The sequence below is a fragment of the Phyllostomus hastatus genome, unplaced genomic scaffold, assembly GCF_019186645.2.
Source record: "Phyllostomus hastatus isolate PE091 unplaced genomic scaffold, TTU_PhHast_1.1 phas_contig_348, whole genome shotgun sequence".
In the NCBI taxonomy this organism is placed as follows: Eukaryota; Metazoa; Chordata; class Mammalia; order Chiroptera; family Phyllostomidae; genus Phyllostomus; species Phyllostomus hastatus.
The window spans coordinates 1,366,558-1,388,296 of NW_025333860.1; the positions used below are offsets into that span (position 1 = coordinate 1,366,558).

Consider the following 21,739-nt stretch of genomic DNA (forward strand, 5'->3'; position numbering starts at 1 on the left):
GCCAGGCACTGTTCTAAACACATTACAAAACAAACTTTTGAGGCAGGTACCATTTTACAGATGGAGAAACAAAGGCACAGAGAGGTCAAGTAATTACTGAAGGTCACACAACAAACAGTAGAGCCAAGGGTAAATGATAACTGCAGACATGTCTCACACAGCAACATAGATTTCTGGAGCTGTAAGGATTTTAGACATTACCTATGTCATGCTTCTCAAGACTTAAAAGTGTATATGAATCACCTAGGGTTCTTACTAAAATGCATATTCTAATTCAGCAAGTCTGGAGTGGCCCGAAGATTCAGTTTTCCTTATAAGCTCCTGGGTGAGGCTGATGCTGCTAGTCCAGGGGCCATAGTTTGAGTAGCAAGGCCTTGGCCTAAACTCTGAATCAATTTTATTGGGAAACCACAAAAAGAGTGATGATCCTACATAAATCAGGGGCATTAGCTGAGGATAACTTCACCTGTGATCTGGATCAGGCTGAGTGAATGTATAAACTGAGGTGGGTAAGGTAGAAGTCCGTTCCCAGAAAAATGAGAATTAACTTCAACAAATAAGGTGGAATTACTGGGAAGTCCCTCAAAAGAAAACACTGGAGGAAGAAACACCAAGTGTTCTAGAAAATAGCCAATAACCTGCTACAATGTGTAAGAGCAGAAAAGGCTCTAAAGGTCAGAGTATATCACATGCTAAAATACAGTGAGCAATGGAATCCACTGCATTTAAAAATATGCAGACAAATCCTCAGCTTCACGAGTAGCATGTGATGACTGAAACATTATGATCAGAGGCAGCATAACAGACGTTAAACACATAGTAGACTCAGGCCAGTGGTGCCTCTCAGTTTCTTATCTGTAGAATGCAGATGTGCCTACACCTCATAGTGTTGTTAAGATTAAGAGTCATGTCCTGACTGGTGTGGCTCAGTGGTTTGGGCATCATCCCGCAAACCGAAGGGTCGCAGGTTTAATTCCTAGTCAGGGTATATGCCTAGGATGAGGGTCCGGTCCCTCATCAGAGTTGTGGGGGAGGCAACTGATCAAGGTTGCTCTATCTCACACAGATGTTTCTCTCCCTTTGTTTCTCCCTCCCTTCCTGTCTCTCTAAAATCTTAAAAAAAAAAAAAATGAAGAATCAGTGGTGCCAGGCACTCACTCAGCACTATGCCTGGCATAAAATGACTTTTGAATATTTGTTAGCTGCCCTCAACTTTCCACTCTACATTGATTAGGTTAGACCATATAAGCCTATATTATATATTGCTGACTCAAGTTTAAGAGTAAAATGAGCAATTTAAATAAAATTTGGAGGAGAAAGAAAATCAGTTTGGCAGTAAGTCCCTCCAGGAAAGAGGCAGGAAGGGAACTGAGGTTCAGGCACCTCTCTAACATCTAAATGCAATGATGTGAAGATGTTAGCCTTAAAAATAATTTTGTCTGCCCTGGCTGTTGTGGCTCAGTGGATTGAATGCCAGCTTGTGAACCAAGAGGTTGCTGGTTCGATTCCTGGTCAGGGCACATGCCTGGATTGTAGGCCGGGTCCCCAGCTGGGGGTGTGCGAGAGGCAACCGATCAGTGTTTCTCTCCATCTCTTTCTCCCTCCTTTCCATTCTCTCTAAAAGTAAATAAATAAAAAATCTTTTTAAAAAAGACATTAAAAATTTTGTCTATTAGAATAAAACTGGGCTGCATGCCTATAGCTCCAGATATATGAGAAAAATTGATAACACATTGTAGTTAACCTTTATTTTAAAATAAAACAGGCACCAAAAAACCATACAAACGTATAGCTTAATAAACTAAAGTAAATACCCTTGAAACTATCACCTAGAGAGAAACAGAACTTTGCCAGACACCAAAAGGAGTCCCTCCACACACACGCCTCCTCACCCTGTTCATCTGTTCATCTCCATCACAGTCCCTCCCTCCTGGCATAAATAGTACACTACATTGTACCATAATCATTTGCCTTTTTTTTGTAGTTTTATCACTAAAAAATGTGCACCTCTAGACATAGTTTAGTCTTGCCCAATTTTCAAAAATTTCACATGCTTTTTAAGTCTCTTTTGACCTACAGGTTCCCCCTCCATTCCATTATTTTACCTCAATTTAACCATTGAAGAATACAGGTCTAGATGTTCAATGCTTATATACTCATTAATTTCTTAGGGATTTCAAAGCAGCCATATCTAAGCTCTATCATAACAGTTGGAATACTTTTACAAAGGGACACTCCCTTTATCTTCTACTCATCACCCTGGGGTACAATTTATACAGGAACAGTAGGATAACTGCTTCTTTTTCCTTATGTACCATCTTCAAAATAATTTCTTATCCTTCCAAAGGTGACCAGTTAGTTGCACACACATATACATAAACCGTATTACGAACTCATGAATTTAAACATAATGATTTTTGTTTGTTTGTTTTTTATTTACAGATTGGTTTTAGAGAGAGAGGAAGGGAGAGAAAGAGAAATATTGATTTGTTGTTCCACTGATTTATGCATTCACTGGTTGATTCCCGTATGTGCCCTGAAGGGAACAGAACCTGCAACCTTGGTGTATCAGGATAATGCTCCAACAAACTGAGCTACCCAGCCAGGGCTCCTAAACATAATGCTTACTAAATTATCCTTATTAATGCTCAAATTATCCCATCTTTGGTCATGAGAACTTAACTCCTGAGTCCTTTTGACACTACCCTGATAGTACTTACTATCTTTTTCTCTATCTGGTATGATAGGTTGTTCCACACTCATCTTGAACATTTCCTGCCCAGGACCTGGAATCAGCCATTTCTCCAAGTTCTGGTTTGTTTCTGTGGGAGATGGTATTTTAAGATATGGATTGCAGGAGAGATAACCAAGATGGCGGAGGAGTAAGTGGAAGCTACACTAACCTCCTCTCAGGTCAATCTGGAATTACAACTAAATTGTAGGGATATCATCCTGAATATATGGGTGGCAGGAGTATTAATTGATCCTGGATTGGTCATTGTTTCTAGATCTTTTCAGTGGATAGGGATAGAAAGATAAAACATCTCATGAGTTCATATTGATAGTTCCTATTCAAACGCAGGGCTCAAGGGTTTTTAACTTCTTCTATATAACATCTGTATCTCCTGTCCGACTGCCACACTGAAAATTCTGGTTCTCAAGGAGGACACAGGACATGAAAGTTTAGAAATCCCATAATTACTCAATTGTTTTATAGTCAACACATTTTAAGTCCTGGGTAAATGGGCACACTTCCCCCTTTGCTCTACACAAAGAATGCTGCAAGAAGATAATGAATAAACACATCATCAGTCACTTGAGAATTTTCCCTTGTGTTGCCTGGAGCTGTACACATGTCCCAGGAGTCTGTGTAGTCACCAGGCTGGAAGCTGAGAGGGAGGACAGTGTGAGGGGAAAAGAAAATTTGCTTTCCTATCCCGTCTTCAGCCTAGTCCGCCCTCTAGTGGAGATGCTAATGAGCAGGAAATAGCCCAAGGCGGTCAGGCAGGAAGTCGACTAGCTTTGATATTTACTTAGCAGTTACCACAACTGGTCCTAAAATGGGTGCTGAAGGTAGAAAACATCTCCGTGGCTTTAACTGTTGCTGGGGAGAGTAGAGGCTGCCCAAAGGAAGAGCACTTTACAAACGGTCACCAAGCAACAGGCCAAATTTCAAATTCGTGACAGGGAAGACCAAAAGAGTTTATCAAAACGACTTAATTACAATATGTTTAAGAAATGCCTTTTGACAATGGAGTAAAAACAGTCTGTTCAGCAAATGCTGTTGGGAAAACAAGACAAATACATGCAAAAAAAACCGAAACTAGACTCACCTTCTTACACCATATACAAGAATAAACTGAAGATGGATTAAAGACTTAAATGTTAAGCCCTGACCCGTGTGGCTCAGCGGGCATGTGGCTCAGCTGGCTGGGTGTTGGGGTGCATACCACCACTCAATATTTCTCTTTCACATGATGTTTCTCTCTCCCTCCCTCCCTTACTCTTCCTCTAAAAATAAATAAATAAATAAAATCTTAAAAAATAAGACTTAAATGTTAGACTTGAAACAATAAATCTCCTAGAAGAAAACACAGGGAGTAAAATTTTGGACATTTCTCAGAACAATATTTTTTTCTGATACACCACCTCAGGCAAGGGAAACAAAAGAAAAAATAAACAAATGGGATTACAGCAAACTAAAAAGTTTTTGCACAGCAAAGGAAACCATTAACAAAACAAAAAGACAACCTACTGAATGTGACAACATATTCACCAATGATACATCTGAAAAAGGTTAATATCTAAAATTCATAAACAACTCATACAACTCATCACAAAAAAAAATCCAATTTTAAAAACAGGAAGAGGGACTCTTCTCCAAAGAGGACATACAGATGTCCAATAAATATATGAAAAGATGCTCAAGTAATTATCAGAGAAATGCAAATTAAAACAATGAAATACCACCTCACACCTGTCAGAGTGGTTATCATCAAATCAAGAAACAAAGTGATGGCCAGGATGTGGAGAAAAGGGAACACTTATGCACAGCTGGTGGGAATACAATTGGTGCAGCCACTATGGAAAATAATATGGAGGGTCATCAAAAAATTAAAAATGGGACTGCCTACGCCCCAGAGATTCTACTCTTCAACATGTAGCTGAAGGAACACAAAGCACTAATTTGAAAGAATATACTCACATGCACCCCTATATTCATTGCAGCGTTATTTACAATAGCTAAGATAAGAATGCAACCCAACTGTCCCTCAACAGACAAGTATATAAAAAAGTGGTGGTACACATGTACAGTGGAATGTTACTCAGCCATAAAAAAAAAGAATGAAATCTTACCATTTACAACAGCGTGGATGGGCCTAGAGAATAATATGCTAAATGAAGTCAAAGACAAAAATACCATATGATTTCACTTATATGTGGACTCTAAACAAAATAAACACACAAACAAAATTGAAACAGACTCAGATACAGAAAAGACTGTTGATAGAGGGGTAGGGGTTGAGGGATTGGGTGAAAAAAAGTGAACGATTAAGAAGTACAAATTGGTAGTTACAAAATAGTCATGGGGATATAAAGTATAGCATAGGGAACATTGAAATTACTATGTATGGTGCCAGTTGGGATATATCAGGGAAAACATTTTGTAAAGTATATGATCATCTAACAACTGTGCCGTACACTTTAAACTCACACAGAATATTGAATGTAAACTGTAATAATAAAAATGCCATTTTCTTTCAATGGAACACATAGCAAACTGCTCATATATACTTTTAAAGTATTATGAGTCACAAGTGACATAATCAGGTTCATAGGCTTAAAAACCTTACATACAAAAATCAATCAGTGGATTCAGAGTTGAAGTCCTATATTCTTTAGCATTTGATTGATGTTAAGACTCACTTTAGTCATAAAAACCTCAGGGTTTTTAGAAAAATATTTTAATGACATTTATATGTTCATTCAATAATGTATAAATTCTGTATTTCAAAGACTTGAATTTGGATTTTACTCAGCTTTAAACTGTATTTATAAGTGCTATGGAGAAGAGGCCAAGGAGTAGAGGAAAGAGGTCATGAAAAAATGCATTATTAAGATGACTTGATGCCCTGGCTGGGTAACTTGGTTAGAGTGTTGGGCCAATGTGCCAAGGCAGTGGGTTCAATTCCCAGTCAGGACACATACAAGAATTAAGCAATGAATGCATGGATGGGTGGAACAACAAACTGATCTCTCTCTCTTCCCCCTCTCCCTTCCTCTCTCTAAAATCAGTAACGAAAAAAAAATTTTTAAGATGAGTTGAACAGTTTTTGTCTTTTGTGAACCTTGGGTGCTCCAGTTGTATTAATCATACTGCAATGTTCATGCTGTAACTTTGTCACTAATTCATGCAAGGCCTTTTCCATTTTATTTGTTTAATGGTATAAAGAACCTCGGTATTTTCATGCAAAATTTAAAGCATATTGTTTTTGCTTGCACCACAATATGCCACCAGAACTATTACCGTTTTTAAAACCTAACAATATCAACTTGAAGTTTCCCGTAGCATAAAAGTAGATTACATTATCATTTTAATATCTACCCAGTATTTCTGTGTCCTACTACATAGGCCATAACTTATTTAACCAATCCCGTTCCATACAGTAGTATATCTATTTCTAGTGTATTACTATTATCAGTAGTAAAAGAAGTGTGGGTACGATTGTACAGATCGCAGGCGCCTGACGCTCGCCCTGGTGACCAGAGATAAACTCGGGTCTAGTAATCTAGAGACCAGGAGTCATCACCCAAAGGACTGACCACACCCTCGCCCTCTCCGGGACAGTGAGGCCCAGAAGAGAGGGCCCTCCTCGGGGACTCCAGACTCGAGACAGCTCGATGCACTTCTAAGGAAGTGAAGGCCGGGGACGCTGAAGGGCAGCTTGGACTCCGGACCTTTGCGCCCGGCACGAAGAAGTCACTCGACCCAGATCCTCCGCCCCCCGGATAGGGCGAAGATCCCGAGTCGTGGCACATCCTAACCTTGCACTCATTCAGGTTACTCATAAATATGAAGAAGGGGGTAGGAAGCGGAATACTTGCATATCCTAGCCAGGTGGCTGGGGACACAAAGGCAAAGGACTGAGGGTCTAGGGAAGGTGAATTGACGGAACCGGAAAGGCCCGCTGACGCCCAATGGTGTGTTAGGGAGTGTCTGCAAAGAACGCAGAGGGGGCCAGGGGTCATCTAAAAAGTTATCAAAGCAGCTAAGGGGATGTTTAGGAAGAGCGGTCCCCACAAGAACAAGGCTTTCAGAAGGTAAACCCAGAATGGAGGTTATGCAGGCCTGGGTCCCCATCTGTGACGTGAACACACCTTATACGCGCCGCCATTCCTAAGGCAGGGCCGCCTGAATCGACGAACGAAAAGAGGAATAAGGCTGGAGCCGGCAGGGAGGGGAGGTGGGGAGAAAGATGAGGGACTCAAGAGATTGTCTGAAAAGTGCAGTTACATGAACTTTTAGGGACCGACAGTAAATTGTATCTCTTACTAAGACAACCTCTCGGTAGCGAAATCTCAAACTTCTTTTTTTGTTGTTGTTTTCTTCAAACTTCTTTTGTAAACCCCACCCCTCACCCAGTAATTGTAGTTCCGTTGCCTCCGATGCCGGGAGCACCCGGTTCCCCACTTACTCCTCCCAACAAGTACGGAACACCTTCCCTAAGTCGAGGGCGTTCTCCTCCCATCATGCAATTTCTCCCACCCACCTGTCAATCATCAAGCCCTACAGTCCAGTTAGCGGGCCAAAGGGGCGGTGCTGTCAGGGGAGTCGCGTGACGTCGACAGTTCGCGGGCCCAGCAGCCGGGAGATGAGTGACGAGGGTGGTGCCTGACGAAGGAGCGGTTGGCCTACGCTGTGGCGGCAGTTGGTGTAAACAAGGCCTCGCGCCCCTGCGGGTCCTGCGACCGCTCCTGGCTGGTGGGTGGTCTTGTGCGGGGTGGTAACCACCGGCTTCAGTGGGAGGGGCTTCTCGGCCTCTACACCTTGGTGTACACGCCTCCCGCACACCACGTGGGCGTGAGTCTGGGAAGGAAGGGGTGTTAGACGAATTCTAACGTCATTGGTTATTGCTGCTGCCGGCTTTCGCAAGGGAGCACTTTGATTGGTCGGTAAGGGGGGCGTCGGGGGTCTTTGAGTTTTAAGGCTTCTGGTTGGCTAGATGAGATAAGCTTGCTTTCTTCCGGGAGGGGTTTTGCTTGGTCGGCCAAAGAGGTTAAAGGGAATCCACTTTATCCAGGGACTTTGGTAGATGAGTTTGAGGTAGAAAACTGAGAAATTCCTCTTCAAAGAATTCTCATTGGTGAGCTCGGGTAGTCTCCTAAGCTTCTCTCTCCCTTTGCTTCACAAGCCTGGGGAAGTTTTGTGTTCCAGAAGCGTTGGAGTTGTCACAGGCTAAAGAAAAAGGGATCTCCTCGGTCCCTAGGAAGTGTCGATCTCCTAGAGATAGCTACCCCTATCTCAGGAGACCCTAGCATTTCTAGAGCAGGCTTTACTTTCACCAAACCCAAGGAGGTGATAGGAGGAGTCCCTGCAAGGACTTAAGGATGCTGTGACCAGAAGATGGGATCCCGGAACAGCAGCAGCGCAGGAACTGGGTCCGGAGACTCCTCCGAGGGTTTGCCCCGAAGAGGGGCTGGCCTGCGTCGGAGTGAAGAAGAAGAAGAGGAGGATGAAGATGTGGATCTGGCCCAGGTACTGGCCTATCTCCTTCGCAGGTAACTTGCCCCCTGGTGTGTCCCCACCAGGTGCCACCACAGCCCCTTGATCCCAACTCCAGGCCAGGAAGTTACAGAAGATAGGGAATGGGATTAGCCCAAGACAGCTGTTCTGCTGGACATTCACAGCACTCAGCTCCACACCCAGTAAGAGTGATTCTTGCCTAGGGTCACCGAGATAACTCACTCTTGTGTTTGAGGGGACTGTTCAGAGGAGCCTCTCTAGCTATGACTACACAAATGTAATGTATTTTCTAAGTAAGTAAAAAAAAGGGGGAGCCTGGTGGGAAGGCAGTGATGTGAGGGAGTGAAGGGAAGAGTTGGGGAGGTGAATGTTGAACTTTAGTGAAGTTAATTACATGTGATATAAGATCATGTGGATTTGCTTGAAAAAGAAATTTAAATTAAGCTAACTGTGACCCTACTGTGGAAGAAAGAATGCTTTGAGGAAAGTGACCCCAAGAATTGACTGGAAAGGTAGTGAAAATGGATTTGTTTCTTAGCTGTGGCTTCTTGAGGAGAAGACAAGCTTGGGGGTCCCTCCAGAATACTATGCTCTATGCTGGACTCTTTAGGCATAGGCTCAGAGGGAAATGCTGTCTGAATTTTTAACTTTTGGGGAAGTCAGCTTAGTAGGTCTTGTCAATCTTCATGTAATTTGGGGGTTCTCTACTCCTGCCAAAAGAGTGATAATTAGTCTTATAGAAGACTGCCAGTAACAGCCAAGGTCTAGTCAGCCTCAGACCTCAAAATGGGAACAGCATGAGGATTTGAGTACCAGTGGTCTAAGAGCTGGATAGCTATTGATTCTGAATCTGGTTGGTTTGGGAAAGGGATCCTCCCCCTTTATCATGGGAGGGGGGTCTCTCCACAGGGGCCAAGTGAGGTTGGTGCAGGGAGGAGGTGCAGCAAATTTACAACTCATCCAGGCCCTCTCAGACTCGGAGGAAGAGCATGACAATGCCTGGGATGGTCGTCTCGGGGACCGATACAACCCACCTGGTAAGAGGAAAGGCAGACCAGGACGCTAACATCAGAAGATTTCCATTAGCATTGTCTGGTGTGGCTCAGTGGACTGAGTGCCGGTGTAGGAACCAAAGGATTGTGGGTTCAATTCCCAGTCAGGGCACATGCCTGGGTTGCAGGCCAGGTCCCCAGTAGGGGGTGCATTAGATGCAACCACACATTAAAGTTTCTCTACCTCTCTTTCTCTCTCCCTTCCCCTCTCTAAAAATAAATAAATAAGATCTTTAAAAAATAAAAAAGAAGAAGACTTTTCATTAGAAAACCCTTTAAAAAATTTTTTGGCAAAGAACAATTAAATTGAAAGAAGATAAGATAGTTCAGGGAATGAGGGAGTCCTTGTAGACTCAGTATATGCAGCCACATTGAATGGGCTTGTGCACAGTTCTGCTAACTGTCCTGTGGGACTGAAAGACCTAGGATGAAACTTCTCCTTGGTCCTCACAGTGGATGCAACCCCTGACACCCGGGAGCTGGAATGCAATGAGATCAAGACACAAGTGGAATTGGCCACAGGGCGGCAGGGGCTTAGGCGGTCAGCCCAGGAGCACAGCTTTCCTCAAATGCTGTACCAGGTAGGCCCTCACCTCCCGCCAGCCTGGCAGCAGGCCTATCAAGGTAGCCAGAAACTCTGCTAGACCCAGAGAAGAGGGAAGTAAACTTTCCAAAGAAAGCTCAAGTGCTAGAGCTGGAGAGTTCTTAGCCAGCCTGCTTCAGTTCTGTGGGACATACTGTGTGTGGTATCCATTTCTGTAACAAGAACAATAACTTTGGAGAAGGGGGCTTGGTGTGGCTGAAGTGGCCTGTGTTTCTGCTAGCAATATTCCCCAATGCTTTACTTTAGAGAGAACGGGGACTCTGCCACCAGGGAAGCTTCTCCCTTGGAGAACAGTCTCGAGTGATGTCTCAGTGAGTATGGGGCTTATCTTCTAAATTTCGAAGGGATAGATGTGAAAGGATCCTCAGGGGTATTAAGGTTATGTTATGTGGGGTTGAAACTTTGAGAGTAAACAAAGTGAAAAGAGTATAGAAATTGAGAAGATGATGGAATGAATGAAAGAAAGAGGATTGTACCCAAAGCCAAAAGGGAATAGTGGCCTTGTACTCACATCCAGCTCTGGTAGGATTCTGCTAACCAGGACACTCCTCATCCTGAGCTCCCCTTACCCTCACTTTCCCTCTTCTTCCCCAGCTTCTTGCCCAATGATCTCAGCTTCACTGATACCTACTCTCAGAAGGCTTTCTGTGGAATCTATAGCAAAGATGGTCAAATCTTCATGTCTGCTTGCCAAGGTACCAGACCCCGGTCCTGTGAATTGCCCTAGAACAAGGAATGGTCCCTCTGGCTGAAGCTAGAAAGGCTCAGTCCCTGACTTAGAGATGCTTAGTCAGAGCACATTTTTCAGACACACTGAGGGAGGTTGTTCTGAGGAGGATTCAAGGAATGTGTTCCCTAATTTTGTCTGGTCCCTACTTACACAGATCAGACAATCAGACTGTATGACTGCCGGTATGGTCGCTTTCATAAATTCAAGAGCATCAAGGCCCGGGATGTAGGTTGGAGTGTCCTGGATGTGGCCTTTACCCCTGATGGGAACCATTTCCTATACTCCAGCTGGTCTGATTACAGTGAGTATGCCCCAGACTTGCACTCTCTCTCCAGCTTGGGACCTGAGATCTCCAAACGCCCACCTCCTCTGTGCAGGACTCCACGCCTTTTCCTGGAAACATCACTCCCAGGGTCTGACACCCTGACCCTTTGTTCCATCTCCATTCTAGCTTCTACCGGCCTTCCCTAGCCCTGAAAGATTCTTGTTTCTCTTGCTTCTCTTAGTTCATATCTGCAACATCTACGGGGAGGGAGACACACACACTGCCCTGGATCTAAGGTACTGGCTTCCCTTCCTGGTCAGACTCATCAGAAACTTCTCAAGGAAGGCTCTCCAGGAGCAAACCTCTTGAAATGGAACTCCTGCTTAGAGGGAAAAGTTCACTGGTTGCAAGTTTCTCTGTGTGGATTCCTGGGAGGGACCCACCCATCCTGTCAGCAGAGGACCAGGGTAAAATAGATGGTTGCAGGATTATTTCTGGGTTCTCCCTGAGGTGATCTACATTCTGGCTCATGTTGGCAGGACTTCTTTTCCCTCCAGAAGTGTGCCTTACAACCCTCATCAGATTCTGCGTGGATTAACAAAAGCTGAAGGGAAGCGCACTTAACCAGCTCCTCCTTTGCTCTTTTCAGGCCGGATGAACGTCGCTTTGCAGTCTTCTCCATTGCTGTCTCTTCAGATGGAAGAGAAGTGCTAGGAGGGTGAGTGTTTGTGGGAGATGATGCTCTCCATTAATAGAGTCCTCCCAGAGACTTGCTCTGCTGTTACAGAGACCCAGACAGCTGTGGAAAACAATAGCCCTTCTCTAAGGTCAAGGTTTATTGCTTCACCTCTTGGTCACCATTTCCCCATAATGAGATGGGAGGTCTCAGTCCTCCTTGTAAACAAAGCTAACTCTTCTGTCTTCTGTATAAGGAGAGACAAGGGTTTGCTCCTCAGCAGGACTTCACAACAGGGATTCTCCAGAGCACACATAGCATTTGTCTTCTTGCTCCTGGATCCAGTACCCTGTTTATTCCTTCCCTTTCAGGGCCAATGACGGCTGCCTGTATGTCTTTGATCGAGAACAGAACCGGCGCACCCTTCAGGTACTGCTCCCGAGACTTAGAGTCTCTGCCTCCTGGCCCTTGGCCTATTAGAAGACCCAGAAAGAGGGCCTAGATGTCCTGGCCTCTTTCTCCCCTAGATTGAGTCTCATGAGGATGATGTGAATGCAGTGGCCTTTGCTGACATAAGCTCCCAAATCCTGTTCTCCGGGGGTGACGATGCCATCTGCAAAGTGTGGGATCGACGCACCATGCGGGAGGATGACCCCAAGCCTGTGGGTGCACTGGCTGGACATCAGGATGGCATCACCTTCATTGACAGCAAGGTGGGCAGGGAGGCAGCAATGCACAGCCAGACTACTAAGGTTCCAGTTGTCCAGGAAAGGGTGTCAAAATGGACTGGTATGGGAACTTGCCCAGGGTCCTTGTTAGCCAAGTTTGTAAGAGCCAGAGTTTAGGGAAGGGGCTTAAGCCAGGAAACATGAGATCCATGGGTACCCAACACCAATGGGAACCAATGAAGCAGGCCAGGGCTTTCTGTACAAGAAAAGTAGAAAACAGCCCTGATTGGCGTAGCTCAGTGGATTGAGCTCGGGCTGCAAACCAAAGTGTCGCAGGTTTGATTCCCAGTAAGGGCACATGCCTGGGTTGCAAACCATGGCCCGTAGCAACCGCACATTGATGTTTCTCTCTCTCTCTCTTTCTCCCTCCCTTCCCTCTCTAAAAATAAATAATAAAATCTAAAAAAAATAAAAAATAAAAAACCATCCTGTGAAAACTAAAAAAAGAAAAAAGAAAAGTAGAAAACAGTTAATCCAGGATAGAATGGAGACTCAGTGAGTGCCATGGGCAAAGAAGGGGAAGTCCAATCAGGGGATGGGTTGTGGGGTAGAAAACCAATGTGAGCCCACCCGGATGAGGAGAGAGGCAAACAAAATCAGATGACTGGCATTTTTACCCCTCAACTGGAGAAGGGAGCTGGACTGACAGCACCAGCACTTGCAAGCTCTGATGCTTCTTCGTTATCCGTCTTGGAATTTACAGGGTGATGCCCGTTATCTCATCTCCAACTCCAAAGACCAGACCATCAAGCTCTGGGATATCCGGCGCTTTTCTAGCCGGGAAGGCATGGAAGCCTCACGCCAAGCTGCCATACAGCAAAACTGGGACTACCGCTGGCAGCAGGTGCCCAAAAAAGGTGAGAGTGGAAGGAAGAGCCTGAGATCTGGAGAGTGAAGAGTCGGGGGTGGTCTGTCACCCCTGGAGAGGTCTGTCATGGGCACAGTGAATATTGCTATAGCCTGGAGCTGAGCCCTGGAATTGTTCCTCCACTTCCCTTTGCCAGGCATTAACTCTTTGTTTGCTGAACCATGGGAAGAGCCAAGGGTTGGGGGATGGGGGCCACTTTAAACTAACCTGTACAAAAATATTTCAGTATCTTAACAATCAGCAAGAGGCCCAGCTAATTGTTGGTGAATACCAGCTGACTGTTAGGTGGAGAAAGAGCCACTAGTTGGGGTTTGAAAGATTATTGTCTGTGAGCATCGATCTTTGCTAAGGACTAGTGATTTAGGAGAATCCAGACTCCTAACCTAGGGCTCTTCCTGTACCCCTACCCAGCCTGGCGGAAGCTGAAGCTCCCAGGGGACAGCTCCTTGATGACCTACAGGGGCCATGGGGTACTACACACCCTCATCCGTTGCCGATTCTCCCCCACCCATAGCACCGGCCAGCAGTTCATCTATAGTGGCTGCTCTACTGGCAAAGTGGTTGGTAAGCATTGTATTAGAACAGGGGCCTCAGAAGGGCAGGACTGTTTCCCAGGCATTCTACCTGTAACTACCAGTGACCACCTTAAAAAAACTCAGTGACATGTATAAGTGGAATTTAATTTAGCTTGGTGCAAGGGAGGTTTAAACGAAGAAACAGAAAACATTCTATTCATCAGCATTTTAAATTTAAATTAAGAGAAGGAACATAGAATTCTAGTCAGTAAATATAATAGATTACCAAAATTATACTCAGTTCTGTTATGTAGCCAGTCAAGTAAAGAGATTGCAGATGAAAGGTAGGAGGGAACAGAGATAAAAAAAGAATGACACAAAAAGAAAACAGCAAGTAGTAAAGGACATACAGCCACTAAAGCAGGAGGAATGCACAAACACAGCTGCATCTATAAGGAGCCTAAAACTGAACTCACATGGAGACCCATCCATAAAGAGAAAGGTGTGCCCCATGCAGACAAGGAACAACAGGTTCATATGTCTTTGGAGACATCCATTGTTCACTTTTGTGGTGCTGTCCTTATGGCTTTATTTAAAAAATCCTCACCTGAGGGTATGTTTATTCATTTTAGAGAGAGAGGGAAACATCAATTGTATGCCTCTCATATGCACCCTGACTTGGGAATGAACCTGTAGCCTTTTGATGCATGGGATGATGCTCCAACCAACTGAGCCACCAACCAGGGCCAGATCTTGTGAGCTCTTTAGAAAATTGTTGCTAAAAGCTTTAAAGCCACATCGTGTTACATTAAGTGTAGACCTTGTGAAATTTAGCTGAGGGCAGAGATACCAAGTTCTGCTAGACCATACCCTCAATCTGAGGTAGGGAAAAGGGAATAGAAACTGAGAAAAACCTTGTCTTCTGCTGTGGGTTTTGTTCCCCCGGGAAAGGGGGAAGTTGCCTGAGAAGCATGCAAGTGGTATTGCCCAGGGAGAGAGGAGAGGTGGCTAGAAGTTCCTATGGTGGCTCCTCTCCACTCTGGCCTTTCCTGAACAGTGTACAACCTCCTCAGTGGACACATTGTGAAGAAGCTAACCAGACACAAGGCTTGTGTGCGTGATGTCAGTTGGCACCCCTTTGAGCAGAAGATTGTCAGCAGTTCGGTGAGGTTGCAAGGGTTAGGGGGAGCCAGTGCATGTCTGGGACTTGGACCTGGGAGGGGGCAGCACCCCCTGACTACTCAACACCTTCTTCCCTGCAGTGGGATGGGAACCTGTGTTTGTGGCAGTACCGCCAGGCTGAGTACTTCCAGGATGACATGCCAGAATCTGAGGAATGCCCCAGCGTTCCTGCCACAGTGCCCCACCCCTCTTCAGCCTATTCCTCGCCCTAGTGGATCTGACCTCCAGCCCATACGTGGCTGAGCCTCTTGATAAGCCCTCTGCCTTCTCTCCCCCTTCTCCCTTCTAGGGGAATCTTTGGGGAATTGTTGGCATTCAATGGGGAGAAACAGAAGCCCAGGATTTCAGGGCCCTAAGTGAGCCCTGGAAAGTCCTCCTCATGGGTCTCCCCACATGCTCACACCCCATGCAGCTTGGCTCCCTGTCTCTGGCCAGAATCTGGCAGGACTGCCATTATTTTACCTGGGGTGTGACCCTTGTAAGAGAACTGTTCTGAGTGTTTTTAATCATGTTTGGATGTTAGGTGTTAGCTTCTAGAGTAGATGCCTGGGGCCAAGTCTGCACTGAGCTGTCAGCCAGGCCCATTGCCCAGGCCTCCATGTTAAGGATTAGACTGGCCAATCAGAAGGCCAGGCGTCCTGGCCTTCCTTCCAGAGATCCTGATGGATAGATCTGTAGCCCTTCTGGGGAGGGTGGGAGGGGTAAAGCATGTCCTCAGCAGCCTCCTGGGGTGGGAATTATGTCCTTTCTCTCCTGTGTCTGGGTCTTTGGGGTACAACAGACTGATGTGAGAGGCTCCATGTGGCTTCTCACAAGGTAGGCCCTCCCACCCAGAACTTTCCATCTTGCAGAAGCCAGCAGCTTCAAGGAAGAATGTTGAAGTAGGACTCCTTTGTCCTCTCAATGGCCTCAATAAACTCGGTGGGAACCTGGCTCAGTGTCTGTTTCTGTCTCCTTTTCCTGTCTGACATCTCTATCCTCTCTCTTCAAGAAAATAGTTTCAACAAAGCCTTCAGATGTGCTCCTCTATGGGGAAAAAAACACCCCTTTGATGGCTCAAGATGTAGGGAAATATCAAAATCATTTGTTAACTGAACTCTTCGGTAGGTAGTCCCTCGCTAACCTCAGAAACTTCCTAGCAAGTAGAAATCAAGAGAGCAGGAAATAACTGCACTTTAGACCCACACTTGTGCATCACCTTTCTTCTGGGGCTGGCCCTGGAGTTGGTCCAGCCTACAAGAAAAAGTAGCCCAGAGACAAGCTGGTAGGCACTGATGCCAAGCCCCATCTGGGCACTTCACCCTCACAGTCGCCCCTTGTACAGGGTAGGAAGTGGAGACACACAGAGGTCAAGTGGCATGCCCCAGGGGTGCCCAATGGTGTGGTCAATGGGGGAGCTAGGGTTCACATCCAGCTCTGCTCCATCTTTCCACACATTTCACTGTTTCCAAGGCAATTTTCAAACCGGGATACACACCTACAAGGGTTCTCAAAGACGCAGCAAGGGGTAAAAGGAGTACCTATTTCACAGTGAAACCAGTCGTGTGTGTGTTGTTTTATTATTTTTTTTTTAATTTTTATTTTTAGAGAGGGAAGGGAGGGAGAAAGAGAGAGAGAGAGAAACATCAATGTGCAGTTGCTGGGGGCTGTGGCCTGCAACCCAGGCATGTACCCTGACTGGGAATCGAACCTGCGACACTTTGGTTTGCAGCCCGAGCTCAATCCACTGAACTACACCAGCCAGGGCTCCAGTCTTTTTTTTAAAAAATGAATTGTTTAGATGCTCAGCCTCCATGTGTTCTCCAAGTGCTCTGGCCAGTGTAAAACTCCTTTCCCTCTGGCCCTCTTCATTTCCTCTCTGCTGCATCGCCCCAGAGATGCCACCCATCTGACCCAGAACCTGCAGTACCTCCAAGGGTGCCCCAAGTGAGAAGCAATTAAAACTATTACTGTCCTTGAAGCCCCATTTAATGAAAGCCCTAAAGACCACTCATTCTCAATAAGAGATGTATTTCCAATACAATTTCAGGTTACTGTTATCAAAATGTGTGAAATGTTTGTTGTATTAATAATACATTTTATACTAATAATTATGCAAATTTAATTCTGAAGAAAAAAAATTAAACTTAGAACTTTATGAATACAGAAAGTATTTAAAAATTAAATTTCAAAGTATATTCTTTTTTGCAGTGAAGTGTGATCAATAAAAGACTTTCAAGAATAAAAACAGGAGGGCTGGGTGGATGGGTAGGGATGGGAGTAAAAGATAGAAAATTGTACAACAATTAAAATTTTAAAAAATAAAATAAAAACATTAGGTCCTGAGTGGTGTGGCTTAGTTGGTTGGGCATTGTCCCACAAAACGAAAGGTCACTGGTTCCACTTTCTGTCAGGGCACATGCCTAGGTTGTGGGTTCAGTCCCTGGTCAGGGTGTATAGCAAAAGCAGATTGATGTTACTCTCTCACATTGATGTTTCTCTCCCTCCCATCCCCTCTTGAAAGAGAGGGGGAGGAAAGGAGGGAAAAGGGAAGGAAAGAGAAAAGAACATTAGGATAAGTTCTTCGAGGGAAGTAGGATGGCAATATAATTTCTGACAAGATCTCATCCCCCACTGACTAGTGTAACTCAGTGGATTCGGCATCATCCTGCAAAAGACTGTTTTGATTCCCCGTCAGGGCACACGCTTGGGTTGCATGCAGGTCAGGTCCCTGTTTGGGAGCATGTGAGAGGCCACCAGTCTGTCAGTGTTTCCCTATCTTCTCTTCTCTTTGGAAATAAATAAAATCTTTTAAAAAAAATCTCATCCCTTGTTTTTTAAATGGATAACAACAGCTCTTGTGCCAGATCTGAGGAGGGGCCCTGGATCACACTGTTGATGAGGCAGACACAGATTTTTAAATAAATTCCAAGGTTTGGTTAGTTTTACCTTTCTGACACTTTCAACCCACCTAAGTTTGCGCTTTGTTTTATTTGAGAGACCTCTGAAAATAGCTTAGATTCTTCCTCCTACCTGCCTGCAGCACGGCATGTTAAATCCAGTTGCGAATAAATCTGTTTCACAAAACCTCCTCTCAGATATGTTGACTCTCTCACTTCCCATTCTTAAGACATAATGTTGCTTTAAAAGGTCAAACAGTAAAGAAATCTCAGGAGCCTCAAACAAAATTTAAAATTTCCATGTGGATCAAATAGTAAAGTTGGGGGGGTGGAGGGTGACTAGCTGTCTAGACAGAAACAGGCAGACCCAAGCAGGCTATGCTCAGAGACAACCCTGAACAGTAGGCCTGGCCCTGAGACATTAACTGGAACATGGTTAGGGTTGGGGACACAGGCCTAGAGGGCCAAGGGGACACAGGGTTCGTTGGAAAGGACACCGACTTCAATCCGGACACACACCAGAGGCTGGGACCCTGCTGACGTGGCAGCCCTCTGCCCTGGCCCCTTACTGCCCCCCGCCCCTCTCCCCCGCCTGCCAGCTGCCAACAGGGCTCTGCCCTGTGTCTGCCACACCTGTCACTGCCTGTCCTTTTCCAGGGGGGCCCCATCAGCCCCTCCTCAGCTGCCCAGCAGAGCAAGCGGTTAGTGGGGAGGGGAGGGAACATGGAGCGGGGGCCAGTGGTGGGGGCAGGGCCAGGGGCCAGGGCCCGAATCCGGGCACTGCTGGGCTGCCTGGTCAAGGTGCTGCTCTGGGTGGCCTCTGCCTTGCTGTACTTCGGGAGCGAACAGGCTGCCCGCCTCCTGGGCAGCCCCTGCTTACGGCGCCTCTACCATGCCTGGTTGGCAGCAGTGGTCATCTTTGGGCCCCTTCTGCAATTCCATGTCAACCCTCGGACTATCTTCGCCAGCCACGGCAACTTCTTCAATATGTGAGTCCACTTGAGGCCATGGGTGCCGCTCCCTGCACTCTGGGATCCTAGCTCCCTCCAGGCTTCTGTCCTCCTGCCAGTCCAAACACTAAAAATAGGCCAGGAGTCTGAGGAGAAGGTCAGAGGAGGGGGAGGGGGGCAGCATTGTTGGGGTACAGAGGAAGTGGGAGCAGGGCTGAAGAGGAAATATGGACCCTAGAAGGCTTAATGGGCTTATAAGTGAATGGGGGTGGGAGGTATGAGACACAGGAAACAGACAGCCAGTGATGAAATGTAGGAGTGGGAACAGCAGTGATGGGAACACAGACCCGAGCAGGGAGACTGGGCTGAGGATTCTCAGTAGCCTCCCCTCTTCTCTGCCTGCAGAAAGTTTGTGAATTCGGCATGGGGCTGGACATGCACCTTCCTGGGGGGCTTCGTGTTGCTGGTGGTGTTCCTGGCTACACGGAGAGTGGCTGTAACTGCCCGGCACCTGAGCCGACTGGTGGTGGGGGCGGCTGTGTGGCGTGGGGCTGGACGCGCCTTCCTGCTCATCGAGGACCTGACCGGCTCCTGCTTCGAGCCTCTGCCCCAGGGCCTGCTGCTCCACGAGCTGCCTGACCGCCGCAGCTGCCTGGCAGCCGGCCACCAGTGGCGGGGCTACACGGTCTCCTCCCACACCTTCCTGCTCACCTTCTGCTGCCTGCTCATGGCTGAGGAAGCAGCAGTGTTCGCCAAGTACCTGGCCCATGGGCTGCCCGCTGGCGCACCCCTGCGCCTTGTCTTCCTGCTCAACGTGCTGTTACTGGGCCTCTGGAACTTCTTGCTGCTCTGTACCGTCATCTATTTCCACCAGTATACTCACAAGGTGGTAGGTGCTGCAGTGGGCACCTTTGCCTGGTACCTCACCTATGGCAGCTGGTATCATCAGCCCTGGTCTCCAGGGAGCCCAGGCCATGGGCTCTTCCCTCGCCCCCACTCCAGCCGCAAGCATAACTGAAAGAAATAAAGGCACATGAGGCCTGGCTCTGGCCCTTCTCATCATTTGGTTGGGGCATCTGGGAAGGGTGGGAAGGGTAAAAAAAGGCTGGTGGTCACTAAGGTTCCTGTCATCAGCTTTGAATGTCCTTCCTTACACTTGATGGCCATTCCTCCTGCTGTCCTTTCAGTCTCCCAGCCCTTGCAGACATTGAGCTATCTGAAGCTCTGATATCAGGGAATGGCACTGCGAGGGCAGGTGACAGTCCTTAGGTATGGGCAGCATTCCCACTGAGCTCCATCTCCAGCCTGGTTGATTCCTTTTTCCTGCCTTTTTCACTGAACCCCACCTCTACTTTCCTTAGGGGCCTATCGAGGAGCCCTTCCTACCCCATCTTCCCCATAGGGGTCCATGTGCACTCATTTTTCTAACAGATGTTTACTGAACCAAGCATACTCCCATGCCATGTGAGTAAGAAAGACAAGGAGTTTGCTGCTTGGGGGCTTATGGGTTACTGGGGGAAGCAGATGATAAACTCAAAAATAATAGCAAACACTTGTGTGGTGCTTACTCTGTGCCAGGCACCAGTTCTTTACATAAATTAACACATTTAGCCCTCATAGCACCAACACTGTGAAGTGTCTCCATTGAACAGTTGCAAAAACTGAGGCACAGGGTAACTTGTTCACAGCTAGTAAATATCAGAGTCAGGATTATAAACACAGGTACTATGGGTCCATTGTCTTTAAACCAGGGATGGCAAATTACAGCCCTCCTGTGGCCAGTTTTTGTATGGCCAGATTGCTAAGAATGGTTCTTATGTTTTTTAATGGTTGAAAAAAATTAAAGAATAGTTATTTCATGATATGTGAAAATTACATGAGATTCAAATTGCAGTGTCCATAAAGTTTTATTGGAACTTAGCCACACAAATCATTTAGGCATAGCTACTTATTTACCTGCTACAACGGCAGATTTGAGTACTGTAGTTGCTACAGACACTATATGGCCTAGAAAGTAAAAAATGTTTAGTATCTGACTTTTTCTTAAAAAGATTTGCCAACCCCTGGGCTAAACCACACTATCTTCAAAAAACAAACAGAAGGATATCAGAGGTTAAGTGTTATGAAGGTACTAAAACAAGCTGCTTTGTAAGCAGAGACTTGGAGGGAGATACTTTACAAAGGATGGTGGAAAGAGTTGTGTCTTAAGAAGTGACATTTGAGCTGAGAATGGAATGCCAATAGGATGTAAGGGAAGCGTGTCAGGAGAAGGGATTAGCCAAGGCGAATGCTCTGAGACAGGATGAACAAATGAAAGCCAGGTATTTTCGAATGTAATAAAAGGGGGAGAAAGCAGTGTAACAGTGAAGCTGATTGGCAACAGATGCCGGACTGTCCAGGTAGGCCTCTGGATTTCAGGGAAGCCCTTTTTCATTCTTAGGTCAACAGGAAACTGAGAAAGAGTTCTAAGCAAGAAAGAGCCAGATCCTGCTGCTGTGTGGATAGCGGGTTACAGGGGAATGGAGTGCACAGCAAGGGTCAGGAGAGAGCTGACTCGGGCCTGGGTCGGCGTGGGGCCAGTATCTGAACGTCACTGCGTGGGCCAGAAGATGCCCAGGGGCGGGAGTCCAAGGTCCCAGGCTGACAGGGCTAGGAACGGGAGGCCACCTTCGCTCCACAGCGGAGGAAAGATGGAAGACCACCAGAGAAGGCGTATTGCTGTCCCAGGCCTAGTCGGTGAAGAAGAGGGCCAATTTGGGGTCAGGATGCGGAGATGGGGGCGGAAGTCCCCAGGTGGGCACTGGCTGGGTGGAGGGAGTACGAGCCTAGGGAAGCCGAAAGGCAAGAATCGGAACCTAGGGAGGGCAGGAGTGGAAAGAAGGCAGAGTGAGGAGGAGGAGGAAGGGAGGGGGAGGAGGAGGGTGGAGAAGGCGGGGCTTCGAGAGCAGGCAAGCGGGGTAGGGAGGTGGGCAGAGGGCTTCAGTGGAAACGCTTCGCTCCAGCTCTAGGGGGAGCCCCGCGGGAGCCGCCTTCCCCTGCTCCCCT

General features: G+C 46.5%; 2 protein-coding genes across 10 annotated transcripts; both read left to right on the forward strand.

Annotated features, from left to right (window-relative positions):
- Positions 1–7,314: 7,314 nt before the first annotated feature.
- DCAF11 (DDB1 and CUL4 associated factor 11) lies at positions 7,315–15,798 on the forward strand. Of its 9 annotated transcripts, none has more exons than XM_045841187.1 (15): positions 7,315–7,483; positions 7,914–8,280; positions 9,136–9,282; positions 9,751–9,878; positions 10,148–10,212; positions 10,496–10,596; positions 10,786–10,932; positions 11,138–11,192; positions 11,546–11,614; positions 11,944–12,001; positions 12,100–12,285; positions 13,004–13,157; positions 13,580–13,732; positions 14,741–14,847; positions 14,946–15,798. In XM_045841187.1, exons 2-15 carry the CDS (start codon positions 8,235–8,237, stop codon positions 15,075–15,077), a joined length of 1,548 nt encoding a protein of 515 aa, XP_045697143.1. In that variant the 5' UTR covers positions 7,315–7,483; positions 7,914–8,234; the 3' UTR covers positions 15,078–15,798. The 9 variants fall into 9 exon arrangements, 8 of the variants coding, with proteins under 8 accessions (XP_045697143.1, XP_045697144.1, XP_045697140.1 ...); XM_045841188.1 differs by having other exon boundaries at positions 9,139–9,282; XM_045841184.1 differs by having other exon boundaries at positions 9,155–9,282.
- A 2,559-nt stretch (positions 15,799–18,357) lies between these two features.
- Positions 18,358–19,738, forward strand: FITM1 (fat storage inducing transmembrane protein 1). The gene is made up of 2 exons (XM_045841215.1): positions 18,358–18,733; positions 19,100–19,738. Exons 1-2 carry the CDS (start codon positions 18,468–18,470, stop codon positions 19,710–19,712), a joined length of 879 nt encoding a protein of 292 aa, XP_045697171.1. The 5' UTR covers positions 18,358–18,467; the 3' UTR covers positions 19,713–19,738.
- Positions 19,739–21,739: the final 2,001 nt, after the last annotated feature.